This window comes from Salvelinus sp. IW2-2015, unplaced genomic scaffold, assembly GCF_002910315.2.
Source record: "Salvelinus sp. IW2-2015 unplaced genomic scaffold, ASM291031v2 Un_scaffold2388, whole genome shotgun sequence".
Taxonomy (NCBI): domain Eukaryota; kingdom Metazoa; phylum Chordata; class Actinopteri; order Salmoniformes; family Salmonidae; genus Salvelinus; species Salvelinus sp. IW2-2015.
This window is the reverse complement of record NW_019943711.1, coordinates 131,146-147,774: the sequence shown is the minus strand read 5'-3', so window position 1 is coordinate 147,774 and position 16,629 is coordinate 131,146. Positions and strand designations below refer to the sequence as shown.

Sequence of the window (16,629 nt, the reverse complement as noted above, 5' to 3'; positions counted from 1 at the left end):
GGAGGATTCAGGAGGGAGGAGAAGGTGGCAAAGAGCTTCCTAGGGTTAGAGGCAGATGCTTGGAATTTAGAGTGGTAGAAAGTGGCTTTAGCAGCAGAGACAGAAGAGGAGAATGTAGAGAGGAGGGAGTGAAAGGATGCCAGGTCCGCAGGGAGGCGAGTTTTCCTCCATTTCCACTCGGCTGCCCGGAGCCCTGTTTACCACTGTACCGCTTTCTTTTATCCTGGACTGGATGTGTATGATGCAGAATAGGATTTGATCATATTTCTACATTGCTATCTGTTGTTGGTATGTGGTTGTAAGATAATATGACACTTTTTTTTTTAAAGGTGCCCACAGCGAGTGTGACGATCGAGGGGGCGTGTGCTCTGAACCGTGTGAGATGGGCGTCGGGAGGCAGAGAGGTTGCCGTGGGTGACTCGGAGGGGCGTGTCTGGATCTACGATGTGGGAGAGGTGAAATAATTAAGTCCATCATTTAAAGGGTTCTAACGATGAGAGAATGGGTGCTGTAGCTGAAACAAGATGGAACTCATGGCCTTGTTGTACTGCCTTGGATTCTTATTCACTTCTTTGCTGAAATGTGATACATTAGTTAGCCTACTGTTGTTTCTATCCAATTGTTTTTCTGTTTTTTTTCTTCATATATATGCTCATCCATATATKTTATACTTATATATTCTTATCCCATTCCTTTACTAGATTATGTGTATTAGGTTTTGTTGTGGAATTTGTTAGATATTACCTGTTAGATACTGCTGCCCTGTCGGATCTAGAAGCATAAGCATTTTGCTACACTCGCAATAACATCTTCTAACCATGTGTATGTGACCAATAACATTTGATTTGCTTTGATTTGATATGTGAMTGACCGTGTTTGTCTCCTGTAGCTGGCAGTGCCACACCCTGAGGACTGGAGCCACTTCGCCCGCACCCTAGTTGAGATCCGCGCCAACCGCGGGGATGGAGAGGAGGAGGGGGCCGTGGAGCTGGCAGCCTGAAACCTTCTCACCCTCTCATCAATGGATGCAACGTTTCAGGACTGACAGCCTGATAACAGACATTTACAGATAACAAACCATCATTTACTGACGTAACAACAGCAGCATGCATGCTTTAGTGAGATTCAAGTCATTGTGATTAGACTGACTCCAAGCTTATGCTCCATAGATCAAAGTAAGAAACCCTGATTTGCCCATGGGAACAATTCTTCTTACTAGGGTTATTTATTTGTTATTGGTTCATTAAACAGTTGATATGTATATACTTGATATCAAAATCATATGGCTTGCAATGATAATGTGCTTATGGGTCTAACGTGGGTCTAAATGTTGGAGTGAGCTAGATATGATCCTTATATTATACTCATGAGGTTTAATGATCAGATTCCTGTGATCTGTTMATTTTGTTCTTTCTTCAAGGTTATAAAAGCTGCATTAATAACACGTTGGATCATTGTTTTCTCAAGATATCCAAGTTAACCTTTAATACTGTTTTTAAGTAGCTTTGGGCTTTACAGTGCATCAGCATGATAATTATTACATTTTGGTTGCTGTTAAACAATTTTGTTTTGTTTTAAGAAATATGTCTAAAAATGTATGGCTTTTTGCTGTAAGGACAACAATTGACAATAAAATAAGGATAACTTTTTAGGGTTTAGGGTTATGGTTGAAGATAATACATTTACAGTGTGTATTGCATTTTACATTTTGTTACCATTATTTAAATATTCCACTATGTCATTCTGTGTTTGATATTGAATCGAAACATTTGTACATGATTTTGATGTAAACCATCCCCAGTCAGCTACTGTAAGCTATTGATTGAGGTCAGTTGTAGTATCATCGTGTGAATGTACTGTGCTTGACCTATTGCGATGGTATGAAAGGGGTAATCTTGGTAAAGAGGTGGCTTTACTCTTTCTTTGTCCACTGTCGTTGACTTCTTATTATAGCTCAGTGGTCATTTTCGAACGTACGCGAATCCACGTAGCAGGCGGAGTTCTGTTTCCATGACAATTACGTCAATATTAGTGTCGGGTAACTAAAGGTCATGCTAAAGACAAGCGCGAGTCACACAGAAGGAAKCAGAATGGCGGAGGTAAACTTAACTGTTGTGCTTTAAAACGGCAAGATATTATCGTATGGTGAGGCTTCAGTCTCGTTTCGTTTTCGTGGTACTTGGTTTATTCTATGCATGGTCGCGGGAAGGACAGTCTGAGTGGAGCAAAGCCTCGCTAGTAAGCCTGAAGGAGTTTGACTTTACTCGGAAGGATAGCTCAGCTGGCTAGCATGTTTGACTTTACTCGGAAGGATAGCACAGCTGGCTAGCTGAATATGCTAATCTGCTAGATTACTTTTTTGGCTGTTTTTTGCAAGTCAGTTAGCTAAATGACGGGCGACTAAAGCCAAGTAGAGAACTGTAGTTCGCTACCTAGTAATCCATGTTAACGTTCAATATTGTGAAGCTACTTGTCGGCCTTTCTCCAGCGTACTTCTGCCCGTGTTAGCTTGCTAGCTTTGTGCTTGATTGCACTCTGCAGAGGTTAGCAGCACTAGCGGTAGCTAGCAGTACAAGTTCGTTCTTTTAAAAACCACATATATTAAAGTCAAGCAAGCTAGCTTCTCTATTTTCTAGGAAGCTTGTTCTAATGCTGATTGAATTTATCAAATACTATAACTAGCTTTTTTTGTTACCTAATGTTTCTAACTAGCTTGTTTTTCGATTTATGATGTAGCAGGGCTCTGAAAAAAATATAATAATGCAGATCAAGATTTGAAATGGAATGTTTTTCACACAACCCAGGTTCTGAGTTAGTTACACCATTATTCTGGCAGATCGTTGAAATCCAACGTCAAGTTGTTCGCCATCTCTGCTGTTTCTAAAATGACACCGTATGAGGGAGACAGTCAATGGAATAACAACAACACTGAATGTTGTAATATATGGATAGATAAACTTGTCAGTATTGTCTTATTTGACTTGTTCATGTTTTCTCACAGTCCTGTAGGGGGCGACCAAGGTCAAAGTTGAATTCCAATTTCCTTAGCTGCTATTATCAGTGACAGACTGCATACAGTAGTATCATCTTTACAGATATGTTCAGTGTGTTGTCAAGATTGGTTGCCTGGTACTGTAAACATCCCCGACTGGAAGCTGTGATGTACATGTTCTAGCTTTCAGTAGGGTGTTTGCTGCTCCAGGCTTCCTCAGACTCCTAGACTAGTGTTGTTGTTGATCTAGGGCTGCATTCCAGTCAAAATTAGCACCTTCTCTTCCTCCCATCACTTGGAGTAAACCCTCCAGTGATGTATGTATGGCGMAGTGGATGAGGGAAGAGGTTGCAAGTAAAAGTGGATCGGGACCACAGGAGGCTGCTGAGGGGAGGATGGCTCATAATAATGGCCAGAACTGCATGAATGGAATGGCATGGAAACGCATGGAAACCATGTGTTTGATGTATTTGATACCATTCCGCTCCAGCAATTACCACAAGCCTGTCCTACCCTATTAAGGTGCCACCAACCTCAGGTTTGCATCTTCATTTAAATAACTGAATATTTAATAACTGAATGTATTGTTTGTACATCTGTTTCCCATACAAAAAAATGTGTGTCTGACTCAAGTGAGTGCGCTTTACTTCCAATTCTACTGCTGTGGAAATGGAAGTATCCTAGCTTCTCCGTTCTGAGTGTAGTTACTGTAAACATCCTACACTCAGCTATAGCCTGTATGGAAGGCTGGGGAGAGGGTGTTTACTTTGACTGGCTTGGACAAGCTTCAATCTGCATGGATGGGATTTAATGGTCACTCTGAAGAGATGGAAAGATTTATTTTTACAAACAGAGAAGAAGGCTGCAATTAATTCCCATTGGTAGTTTTTATGAGAAACCTAACATGTAGAAAGTGCAATCAATGGAGAATTTGGATGCATTGTCACCGATCAATAATGACAATACAGTTTGTTATTGCAAAAAATTAAACTGCAAATGTGTATTGATTGACTGTTTATTTATTCCTTGGAATGTTTATAATGTATATCACAGTTTATAGCATACTATTATCCTAACATTTTTATGGACCTGGTTGAAAATGGTAGTGATTGCTGAGAAAATGCACATTCATTCCACAAATTATGTTTTGCCAGTTAACACACCTGTATTCAAAATCCATGTAGGCTACATTAATTTTAAGCTTAATCATTTCATCACATTATTTATATAAATTACAGTTTTCTACTGTTATGGGAACAAATTTAATAACCATTGAGCGTATATATCTTGGCGTGAGTAACCAATCATGATACTGTASACGATCCCATTCAAAAGAGAAGAATAGAGTGGAAACCTTTTACAAATGTAACAACGGTAGACTGTCTTCTGGTCATCCCAGCCACAGGGGGAGGGCATCCCAAACCAGCCTGCTTTTCTCTCCACAGGAAGACTATCCGCCATATTTGTTGTCGCAGATTCGCCAGAAACCTTCCTCAAAACAAATAAAAATACGATTTTCAATTACTTATTCAATAAGTAATGTAGATATGTACATTTATTTATGTAACTCTTAGGGTATTACGTTTTATTTTACAAACATGGCGACGTCAACTGCAGGTAAGTACTCGACTCGATTGTTTACCTCTTCGTACAGTACTATCTCGGAGAAATAACATTTCTTAGCTAGGTAAAAGTAGCAAGCTAGCCAACAGATGTAGTCAAATTACTCATGTGGAATTTATTCTATGCTAAAAGTGGGGCACATAATTACCGTGACCAGCCACAACATTGACAGCACATTTATTGCAGCTAAATGTCCGGCCTAAAGTTATTGGATTTAGTTTGTAAAGAAAGRATTTATCACGAAACTGTTCCTGTTTCTCCCAGCGTTTAGCTAGCTTTATTCATACTGCTGAGGAGTCAGGAGTTCAACCATCTTTGCTGTTGCAGTGGTAGTTGCAGTGGTAGCTAAACCTGGCTGGAGAGCTACAGAGTTTGCACAGAGCAAACCAATAAACTATATTGCACTGACCTCATTCCATTTCAGTATTCTCAGCTTGTAGTTGCTAGGCTGGCTTGGATCATGTAGGCCCTAGCTAGGTTTGAATTCAGTATTTTGAATGAAAGGTAGGTAGCTAGATGAAAAATATACAGTCCCTGACCAAAGAATGAACCACGCAGAACTAACACTAAACAAACTAGGAGACACACACGCACAATGTAAAGGCCAATTCACTGCCAGCCTATTGAAAATATCTAGTTTCCATTGAAGTCATTTAGCAGACATTCTTCTCCAGAGCGACATTTTCATTCTCTTCTTTTTCTTGCGTACTGGTCCCCCGTGGAAATCGAACCCACAATCCTGGCGTTGCAAGCACCATGCTCTACCAACTGTCAATTAAACTTTCAATGTGTAATGATCTTATTATTAGGCCMTCAACCTTTTCCACAGTCAAATTTGTACATAAACACACATTAATCTTGGCCTGCCTGGCTGTTAATTCACAGGTGGGACTTCRTCCATCTTCATGTGTAAACTGTGCAACCTGTTCTCTCCACACCGAGCACAGCTCCTCTCCCATGTGTCTGAGAAGCACCACACAGAGGGGCTCAACCCTGATGACATCATTGTGGCCCTCATGCCATTCATTGACAGCTCCACTGGAGAAGGGTGAGAGTGAGCACCTCCTCAAAGCAACCAGGGATACTAATGGTGGAGGTGAGCACTCTTCAAAGCAGCCAAGAATGCTAAGGGTGGAGGTGAGCATCTCTTCAAAGCAGCCAGGGATACTAAGGGTGGAGGTGGAGCACCTCTCAAAGCAGCCAGGGATACTAATGGTGGAGGTGAGCACCTCTTCAAAGCAGACAGGGATACTAAGGGTGGAGGTGAGCACCTCTTCAAAGCAGCCAAGAATGCTAAGGGTGGAGGTGAGCATCTCTTCAAAGCAGCCAGGGATACTACGGGTGGAGGTGAGCACCTCTCAAAGCAGCCAGGGATACTAAGGGTGGAGGTGAGCACCTCTTCAAAGCAGCCAGGAATATAAGGTGGAGGTGAGCACCTCTTCAAAGCAGACAGGGATACTAAGGGTGGAGGTGAGCACTCTTCAAAGCAGCCAGGGATACTGGAGGTGGAGGTGAGCACCTCTTCAAAGCAGACAGGGATACTAAGGGTGGAGGTGAGCACCTCTTCAAAGCAGCCAGGATACTAATACTGGAGGTGGAGGTGAGCACCTCTTCAAAGCAGACAGGGATACTAAGGGTGGAGGTGAGCACCTTTCAAAGCAGCCAGGGATACTAATGGTGGAGGTGAGCACCTCTTCAAAGCAGCCAGGGATAATAGGGCATTGCAACAACCGACCGTATTATGGTGTTCTTTTTTTCACCAAAGTTCAACAATCTGAATAATTGGCTACTGAGTGCCTCGGTAGTCCTTCAAAACATTTGTAGCCGATTGTAATCCGATTTTGACAGCTCTTTTTAATCCAGGACTAGGCTTAATTTGTGTCTTGGAAACCGGCACTATAGGTCTGTCTTTGTGTAATAGAGTGATTGATGGCAGTGATCATATTTCCCCACAGATAGCCCTGTTAAGAGAAAACGAGGACGTCCTAAGGGCTCAACCAAGAAGATTGTAGCTGATGGGCCCAATGCAGAGACTACTAGCCCCAACGAAAAAAGCAGAACACAGACAGTAGAGGCCAATCAGAAGCTGGGCCAGTGGACGAGGAAGAGCCAGAGGACGACAATGCCCTGGACTGCAAGAAGTGCAACCGAGTGTTCGGCAACAGACGACAGATCATGAAACACATCTGCTTGATAGACCTCAGAGAGGATGAGGATCAGGAGGAGGACAATGGTATGTGTGAAGTCAACTGTTTTATGTCTGTTTAGAACAGATCGGAATAGAATAGTGCTTTATGGTCCATCTAGGGATACGTCCCAAATGGCATCCTATTCCCTATATAGTTCACTACTTTTTACCAGGGCCCATACACGACATGGCCAAAGGTATGTGGACACCTGCTTGTCAGACATCTCATTCCAAAATCATGGGCATTAATATGGGTAGATCCCCCCCCTTTTGCTGGTATAACAGCCTCCACTCTTCTGGGAAGGTTTTCTACTAGATGTTGTTGGAACGTTGCTGCGGGGACTTGCTTCCATTCAGCCACAAGAGTGAGGTTGGGCGATTAGCCTGGCTCACAGTCTGTGTTCCAATTCATCCCAAAGGTGTTCGATGGGGTTGAGGTCGGGGCTTTTTGCAGGCCAGTCAAGTTCTTCCACAACGATCTCGACAAACCATTTCGGTATGAACCTCTCTCTGTGTACGGGGTATTGTCATGCTGAAACAGGAAAGGGTCTTCCCCAAACTGTTGCACAAAGTGGAAGCACAGAATCATCTAGAATGTCATTGTAATGCTGTAGCGTTAAGCTTTCCCTTCTCTGGAACTAAGGGGCCTAGCCCGAACCATGAAAAACAGCCCCAGACCATTATTCCTCCTCCACCAAACTTTACAGTTGGCACTATGCATTGGGGCAGGTAGTGTTCTCCTGGCATCCACCAAACCCAGATTTGCCATCAGACTGCCAGATGGTGAAGCGTGATTCCACTGCTCCAGAGTCAATGGCGGCGAGCTTTACACCACTCCAGCGACACTTGGCATTGCGCATAGGGAATCTTAGGCTTGTTGTGCAGCAGCTCAGCCATGGAAACCCATTTCATGAAGCTCCCGATGAACAGTTTCTTGTGCTGACGTTGCTTCCAGAGGCAGTTTGGAACTCGGTAGTGAGTGTTGCAACAGAGGAAGGTGATTTTTTTACGTGCCACGCGCTTCAGCACTCGGCAGTCCTTTTCTGTGAGCTTGTGGTGGCCTACCACTTTGCGTCTGAGCCGTTGTTGCTCCTAGACGTTTCCACTTCACAATAAAAAGCACTTACAGTTGACCGGGCGCGCTCTAGCAGGGCAGAAATTATACAAACTGACTTGTTGGAAAGGTGGCATCCTATGACGGTGCCACGTTGAAAGTCACTGAGTTCATCAGTAAGGCAATTCTACTGCCAATGTCTATCTAAGGAGATTGCATGGATGTGTGCTCGATTTTATACACCCCTTCCCGTCAAGCGTTCCACAGGGATGCTAGCCCATGTTGACTCCAATGCTCCCACAGTTGTGTCAAGTTGGCTGGATGTCCTTTGAGTGGTGGACCATTCTTGATACACACAGGAAAACTGTTGAGTGTGAAAAACCCAGCAGCGTTGCAGTTCTTGACACAATCTGGTGCTCCTGGCACCTACTACCATAACCCCGTTCAAAGGCACTTAAATCTTTCGTCTGCCTATTACCCTCTGAATGGCACACATACAAAAATCCATGTCTCTGATTGAAGTGGATTTAGCAAGTGACATCAATAAGGGATCATAGTTTTCACCTGGATTCACCTGGTCAATCGATGTCATGGAAAGAGCTATATCTATATGTTCACCATCTAAATGTCTATCCATATGTTCACCATCTAAATGTCTATATCAATATGTTCACATCTAAATGTCTATATCTATACCATCTAAATGTCTATATCTATATGTTACCATCTAAATGTCTATATCTATACCATCTAAATGTCTATATCTATATGTTCACCATATAAATTATATCAATATGTTATCACCATCTAAATGTCTATATCAATATGTTCACCATCTAAATGTCTATATCTATACCATCTAAATGTCTAATTATACCATCTAAATGTCTATAATCTATATGTTCACCATAACTAATGTCTATCTATACCATCTAAATGTCTATATCTATATGTTCACCATCTAAATGTCTATATCAATATGTTCACCATCTAAATGTCTATATCTATATGTTCACCATCTAAATGTCTATATCAATATGTTTCACCATCTAAATGTCTATATCTATACCATCTAAATGTCTATATCAATATGTTCACATCTAAATGTCTATATCTATAAATCTATGTCTATTCTTATACATCTAAATGTCAATATCTATATGTTCACCATCTAAATGTCTATCTATATGTTCACCATCTAAATGCTATATCTATACCATCTAAATGTCTATATCTATATGTTCACCATCTAAATGTCTTATCAATATGTTCACCATCTAAATGTCTATTCTAAAATGTCTATATCATACATCTAAATGTTCTATATCTATACATCTAAATGTCTAATATCTATACAAATCTAAATGTCTACATCTATACCATCTAAATGTCTATCCATATGTTCACAATCTAAATGTCTATATCAATATGTTCACCATCTAAATGTCTATCTGCTCTGTTTATGATTGATGCTTAGTTTTCATGATCTCTCCCAACAGACAAAGAGTTAGAGAGCTCAACCTGGCGCAGCAGAAGGCAAAGAGGAGAAAAAGGGAGAGAAGCTCAAAGAGGCCACGGCCACTCCGCCTGAGAAGGTTCCCTTGTGAAGGAGCAGGAACCAGCAGGAGGCACCAAGAACCCATCATCAGTGTGGTTCTGACTGCTCATGAGGCACTTCCTGGTAAGTTACAACTACATTATCATCAGTGTGTTTTGACCGCTCATGATGCACTTCCTGGTAAGTTACAACTACATTTACATTTACATTTAAGTACTACATTAATAACTAATTATCATCAGTGTGTTTCTGACCGCTCATGATGCACTTCCTGGTAAGTTACAACTATTTACATTACATTTAAGTACTACATTAATAACTACATTATCATCAGTGTGGTTCTGACCGCTCATGAGGCACTTCCTGGTAAGTTACAACTACATTATCATCAGTGTGGTTCTGACCGCTCATGAGGGCACTTCCTGGTAAGTTACAACTACATTATCATCAGTGTGGTTCTGACCGCTCATGGGGCACTTCCTGGTAAGTTACAACTACATTATCATCAGGTGTGGTTCTGACCGCTCATGAGGCACTTCCTGGTAAGTTACAACTACATTATCATCAGTGTGGTTCTGACCGCTCATGAGGCACTTCCCGGTAAGTTACAACTACATTATATCAGTGTGGTTCTGACCGCTCATGAGCACTTCCTGGTAAGTTACATACTACATTATCATCAGTGTGGTTCTGACCACTATGAGGCACTTCCTGGTAAGTACAACTACATTATTATCAGTGTGGTTCTGACCACTCATGAGGCACTTCCTGGTAAGTTACAACTACATTATATCAGTGTGGTTCTGACCCTCATGAGGCACTTCCTGGTAAGTTACAACTACATTATTATCAGTGTGGTTCTGACCACTCATGAGCACTTCCTGGTAAGTTACAACTACATTATTATCAGTGTGTTCTGACCGCTCATGAGGCACTTCCTGGTAAGTTACAATACATTATCATCAGTGTGGTTCTGACCGCTCATGAGGCATTTCCGGTAAGCTACAACTATATTATGGATGTGCCCCAAATGGCACCCTACTACCTACATGGTGTGCTACTTTTGACCAGGGCCCATAGGGAATAGGCTGTAGGGAATAGGGTGCCATTGGGGATGCACATGGATCAACCAGAAAGATCTTCAGATTTTATCCAGAAAAGTATAGATTCACAATGTTGCTGTTGGTACATTTTCAGAGTTTATGTATGAAAAATCAGGAAAGTTTATAGTCTATGTATTCCCGATGACTTGTCTTTGTACCTAGGCTGTCTAAACGTTTATCTGTCTGTGTATTTGTTTATTCAGGTGGCGACAAGGATAGTGCGATCGAGGCCACCCCGGCTGAGCCGGTTGCTACAGCAGACACAGACCCTCAGGAGGCAGGACAGAAGAGAGGATTTCAGGAATATTCCATACAACAAGCTGCTTATGAAGTGCCATTAAAGTCAAACAGGTACAGACGTTTGGGTTGTACGCCACACAGCAGATGAAGATAAAGTACCCAGACTGTATTGTGGCATTAAGAAACATAATGATGGCTTGAGTGAACTGAATCAATGGCATAGTCTAGGCTACTATATGTAYCACTTTAATGGATGTGTCAACAACAGATTTCAGCATTGTTACTGTAGATACAAACATGTTTTTGCTATAGCTCAAATAGAATTTTGGCAAGTTACTTTGTAAAAACAGCAACACATATTTGGTTGTACTGTATGTGTATTGCAACATTCCTCGTTCATACAGAATAGGCCAGACCCAGTTGAAGATCTTCACCTGCGAATACTGCAACAAGGTCTTCAAGTTCCGCCACTCCTTGCAGGCCCATCTGCGAACCCACACCAACGAGAAGCCCTTCAAGTGCCCACACTGCGACTACGCCAGCGCCATCAAAGCCAACCTCAGCGTTCACATGCGCAAGCACACGGGAGAGAAGTTCAGCTGTGAACACTGCTCCTTCCAGTGCCTCAGCAAGGGCCACCTCAAGGTGCACGTGGAGAGAGTTCACCACAAGATCAAGCAGCACTGTCTCTTCTGCAAGAAGAAGTACTCTGATGTGAAGAACCTGCTCAAACACATGAGGGAGAGCCACGACCTAGAGGACAAGAAGGTGAAGGACCGCTCTCTTTTTAAAAATCTATCATATGCCTTTATACTGTCTTTATTATGAGATGTTATTAATAACATGTATTATTATGAAGGTGAAGGACTCGTACCATGAGTACAGTCTACAGACCAGAGAAGGCAAGAGGCAGCTCCTCTACGACTGCCAGATCTGCGACCGCAAGTTCAAGAACGAGCTGGACCGTGACCGCCACATGATGGTCCACGGTAGCGAGAGGCCGTTCGGCTGCGAGCTGTGTGACCACGGCTGCACCAAGTTCCAGGCTCTCCAGGCTCACGTCCGTAAGCATCCCTTCCTCTACGTGTGTGCRGCCTGCCAGCAGAAGTTTGTCAGCTCCGTGCGGCTGAAGGCCCACCTGAAGGAGGCTCACCCAGAGTCAGAGGAGGCGGCTGGGTTCTCAGAGTCCATCAACAGCAGCTTCTGTCTGCTGGAGCCGGGGGACGACATCAAGAGAGAGATGCTGAGACAGGATGAGATCAGAATGGCTGAGGAGCTATCTCTACTTAACGCCCAGCAGGAGGAGGAGGAGGCCCTCGCTGGTGACCCTTCAGAGGAGCAGGAGGAGGCCCTCACTGGTGACCCTTCAGAGGAGCAGGAGGAGGCCCTCACTGGTGACCCTTCAGAGGAGCAGAGGAAAGCCCTCACTGGGTGACCCTTCAGAGGAGCAGGAGGAGGCCCTCACTGGTGACCCTCAGAGGAGCAGAGGAGCCCTCACTGTGACCCTTCAGAGGAGCAGGAAGAGGCCCTCACTGGTGACCCTTCAGAGGAGCAGGAGGAGGCCCTCACTGGTGACCCTTCAGAGGAGCAGGAGGAGGCCCTCACTGGTGACCCTTCAGAGGAGCAGGAGAAGGCCCTCACTGGTGATGACCCTTCAGAGGAGCAGCAGAGGGGAGGAGAGGAACAGGAGGAAGGGCTGGAGAGGGGAGGAACAGGGAGAGGCTGGGGGATGAGGAGGAACAGGTGGTCCCTGATCCGGGCCCTGAGGGGCAGACTGTAGAGACATGCGTGTTGAACCAACCTGTACAAGAGACTGAGACTCTACAAGACAGAACTGAGCCAATCAGTCCTGAACAAACCCAGACAGCAAGCAAAGCACGACCCAGGAAGTAATCAGTGAGGAGAGACCTGATAAGACACTGGTGGAGGAAGACAAGCCTCATGGGAAATAACGCCATTGTGGCTGAACAAGACACTTTGGTAGAAAGGCCTTCAGGCAAGAGGAGTCAGTGGCCACCAGCAGCATCCAGAAGAAGACAAAGGTTCTCATCAACATCACAAGGTCATGTTGAGGAGACTCTCCGGTCTTTGGTTCTGATTCAGGGGGAGGTCATAGGTCAAACAAACGCTTCAGCTGGCCCACAAGGAGAAGATGGCACAACGGGAGAGAGGAGCGCTTTCCAACAGATTCTAGATAAGTTGCAGAAAAGCAGCTGAACATGGTTGTCTTTGACAGAATCCGAAAAGTATACGGGGACCTGGAATGTGAAACTGTGGTAAAATATATCACACAAATATATTGACATAGAAATAATTTTTCTAGCAGTATAAGTTGCATTTTTACAAGTTTGTAATTCAGCTCTTTCATCATTTCCTATGTGTTGGTAATTCATCTTTAAAGCAGCTGTTTTTTTAGCCAGGTGTTTTTTTGTTCCCGTCTAGGAAAGCTCTTCTGGTACAGGTGCACTACAACATGCATGTGCGTACTCACACAAAGAGCATCTACATTACTGTACCCAGTGCAGCTATTCTTCCATCACCAAGAACTGTCTGAAGCGACATCTGATCCAGAGACACAGTAACATCCTGCCCAGTGCCCCATGGAACACTGTCAGTACTGCACACCTGACAAGTACAAGCTGCAGGCCCACCTCAAAACACACTTTGACAACGTGAGTCTGGGGTCCAAATGGAACCCTACTTTTGACCAGGGCCCATAGGGGGGTCACATAATCTGATCATTATTACATGAAATGTCTGTTTGTTGACGATTGTGGATTCTTACCATCATTTAATCAATATTAAGGAGAAGAAAAGCGTTGCTTGCCCTGTGTGTGAGGAAACGTTCACTGAAGATAAACTTAAACATCATATCAAGAACTTTCATCCAGGTAAGAGACCGGAACTAAGCCCCATCTTTGTTTGGTTTCTATTACAACAGCACAATGTTAATGATGTTTAAATCCAAAATATCATACCCATTTCCTGATTGGAGCCAGGAAGGTAAATAAGCCTTGTCAGAGCCAGAACGGCCCATAGGCAGGAGCCTATCCGTTTCTGAATCTTGAGGCAGCTTTAATGTACATGTACAGCCCCTGGACAGGACACTGGCTATGTAGGTAAAACCATCTCTTACCTGCAGATACGCCGATGAACACCATCTCCGAGGCGCTTGGGGTGAGGGTGCAGATGAAGGGCTTGATCGGGAAGAGGGCTTCTAAGTGTCCTTACTGTGACAGCTACTTCATGAGGAACGGAGCTGATCTGCAGCAGCACATCTGGGCTCACCAAGGTAGGACAATCAATCTCATTAGGCTGCGTACCAAATCCATCCTATTCCCTATAATGACTTCTACTGTTGGACTCTGTGTGGCCCGAAGTGGTTTTCGACACCTGCTAAAAGGCAGTAGCAACTACCACACTTAACTTTTTAGAGGAAAGTTTTACTTGCAATGAATGTGATGTGTGGGTTGTCTTACCTACCTTAGTTGAACGCACTGACTGTAAATCCCTCTGGATTAGAGTGTCTGCTAAAAACTACTGATTGTAAATCCCTCTGGATTAGAGTGTCTGCAAATAACTACTGACTGTAAATCCCTCTGGATTAGAGTGTCTGCTAAATAACTACTGACTGTAAATCCCTCTGGATTAGAGTGTCTGCTAAATAACCACTGACTGTAAACCCTCTGGATTAGAGTGTCTGCTAAAAATAACCACTGATTGTAAATACCTCTGGATTAGAGTGTCTGGAAATAACCACTGATTGTAAATCCCTCTGGATTAGAGTGTCTGCAAATGACTACTGACTGTAAATCCCTCTGGATTAGAGTGTCTGCTAAATGACTACTGACTGCAAATCCCTCTGGATTAGAGTGTCTGCTAAATGACTACTGACTGCAAATCCCCTGGATTAGAGTGTCTGCTAAATAACTACTGACTGTAAATCCCTCTGGATTAGAGTGTCTGCTAAATAACCACTGACTGTAAATCGCTCTGGATTAGAGTGTCTGCTAAATGACTACTGATTGTAAACCCTCTGGATTAGAGTGTCTGCTAAATGACTACTGACTGTAAATCCCTCTGAATTAGAGTGTCTGCTAAATGACTACTGATTGTAAATCCCTCTGGATTAGAGTGTCTGCTAAATGACTACTGATTGTAAATCCCTCTGGATTAGAGTGTCTGCTAAATAACTACTGACTGTAAATCCCTCTGGATTAGATGTCTGCTAAATAACTACTGACTGTAAATCTCTCTGGATTAGAGTGTCTGCTAAATAACTACTGACTGTAAATCCCTCTGGATTAGAGTGTCTGCTAAATAACTACTGACTGTAAATCCCTCTGGATTAGAGTGTCTGCTAAATGACTACTGGACTGTAAATACCTCGGGATAAGAGTGTCTGCTAAATGACTACTGACTGTAAATACCTCGGGATAAGAGTGTCTGCTAAATGATACTGACTGTAAATCCCTCTGGATTAGAGTGTCTGCTTAAAACTACTGACTGTAAATCCTCTGGATAGAGTGTCTGCTAAATGACCAAAATGTAAAAGCCACTGTATCTCTTCCCTGTTAGGAGGTGAAGCCCTTCAAGTTTTCCTGTGTGACTACGCCAGCCGCAGTAAGAGCAACCTGAAGCCCACATGAGCAGACACACCACGAGAAGACACACCTGTGTGACATGTGTGGCAAGAAGTTCAAGTCCAAGGTCACTCTGAAGAGCCACAAGCTGATGCACACAGAGGACGGTGAGAGAAAACCACACAACGCATTGAGATCTAGGATGAGTCCCAAATGGTACGCTATTCCCTATATAGTGCACTACTTTTGACCAGAGTTGCTGCTGTTCAAAAGTAGTGCACTATATAGGGCTCTGGTCAATAGAAGTGCACTATATATGGAATAGGGTGCCATTTGGGATCTAGTGGGGGTAGTTAACATGTAAGTATTTTCTCTTTGACTGTACTAACCAGCAGGTGRGTATTGTCGTCCTGTCTCTGTCCCTCCATACTGTAGGTAAGCAGTTCAAATGTACAGAGTGTGATTACAGCGCTGCACAGAAACCTCTACTGGTACGACACATGGAGCAGCATGCCTCTTTCAAGGTAATCAGGCTGTCTCTATATAAAGCTTTTATAATACAGTCACTAGCATCAACGTATCAACACCAGCCTYTAACAAGTTAAACTTCCACTGCCATGAAACACACTGGACAGAGTAAGGGAGCGCACAATGTTCCTTCAGAAAAAGAAAAAAAAACTTTATAGTGTTCATTATTGTTGGAAGCCAATTGAAATGTGTTTTCCACAGCCCTACCGCTGCGGCCACTGTCACTACTCCTGTAACATAGCAGGACCCCTGAAGAGACATTACAGCAAGAAGCACCCCAACCAGGAGTACTGTAACGCAGGGCCTGGGCCAGCCACCTCTGAGGCTGTGGAGCAGCAAGGTGAGTCGCTCAGCAGAGACACACTTAGCAGAYGCTCTTATCCAGAAAGACCTAGTCAATGTATTCAACTARGTTTAATAGGGGGAAAACAAGTATTGTTTTCTCTACCTTCTTGCCCTTTGTGCTGTTGTCTGTGCCCAATAATGTTTGTACCCTGTTTTGTGTTGCTACCATGTTGTTAACAGGTACCTCATTATGGCTCATCAAACCCTTGGTGGTGTCCCTCCTTTGGTTTTCATAAAGGATAAACAGTACGCAGCCATGTCTGAGGTATTTGGCATTTCATATTCATTAGAACACAAACAATATTCAACATTTTATGAAAGACTGTGCTGATGAACTTTGTGCTTGTGGGCTGTACTGTTAGGTTGAAAACCTACTCAAGATGGCTGACTTTGGTCCTGAGAATGGACTGGGTGG

General features: G+C 43.4%; 2 protein-coding genes across 2 annotated transcripts; both read left to right on the top strand.

Annotated features, from left to right (window-relative positions):
• The first annotated feature begins 293 nt into the window (after positions 1-293).
• On the top strand, positions 294-1,647 carry LOC112073836 (cytoplasmic dynein 1 intermediate chain 1). The gene is made up of 2 exons (XM_024141070.1): positions 294-455; positions 890-1,647. Exons 1-2 carry the CDS (start codon positions 309-311, stop codon positions 998-1,000), a joined length of 258 nt encoding a protein of 85 aa, XP_023996838.1. The 5' UTR covers positions 294-308; the 3' UTR covers positions 1,001-1,647.
• Positions 1,648-4,358: 2,711 nt separating this feature from the next.
• zfat (zinc finger and AT hook domain containing) lies at positions 4,359-16,391 on the top strand. The gene is given in 24 exon segments (XM_070440298.1): positions 4,359-4,609; positions 5,501-5,643; positions 5,645-5,669; positions 6,571-6,654; positions 6,657-6,859; positions 9,369-9,437; positions 9,439-9,538; positions 10,722-10,869; positions 11,163-11,526; positions 11,618-12,189; positions 12,417-12,631; positions 12,634-12,706; positions 12,708-12,964; positions 12,967-13,031; positions 13,179-13,215; positions 13,218-13,247; positions 13,250-13,345; positions 13,348-13,430; positions 13,565-13,649; positions 13,901-14,050; positions 15,337-15,398; positions 15,400-15,508; positions 15,777-15,865; positions 16,071-16,391. Coding segments are annotated over 24 exon segments (3,399 nt in total). The 5' UTR covers positions 4,359-4,590.
• Positions 16,392-16,629: the final 238 nt, after the last annotated feature.

Excerpts from the sequence above, each read along its gene's own strand:
- LOC112073836 (XM_024141070.1), top strand. The coding sequence starts at position 309 with ATGACACTTTTTTTTTTAAAGGTGCCCACAGCGAGTGTGACGATCGAG. Across the intron at positions 456-889 it reads GGATCTACGATGTGGGAGAG|CTGGCAGTGCCACACCCTGA; the intron begins GTGAAATAATTA and ends TGTCTCCTGTAG.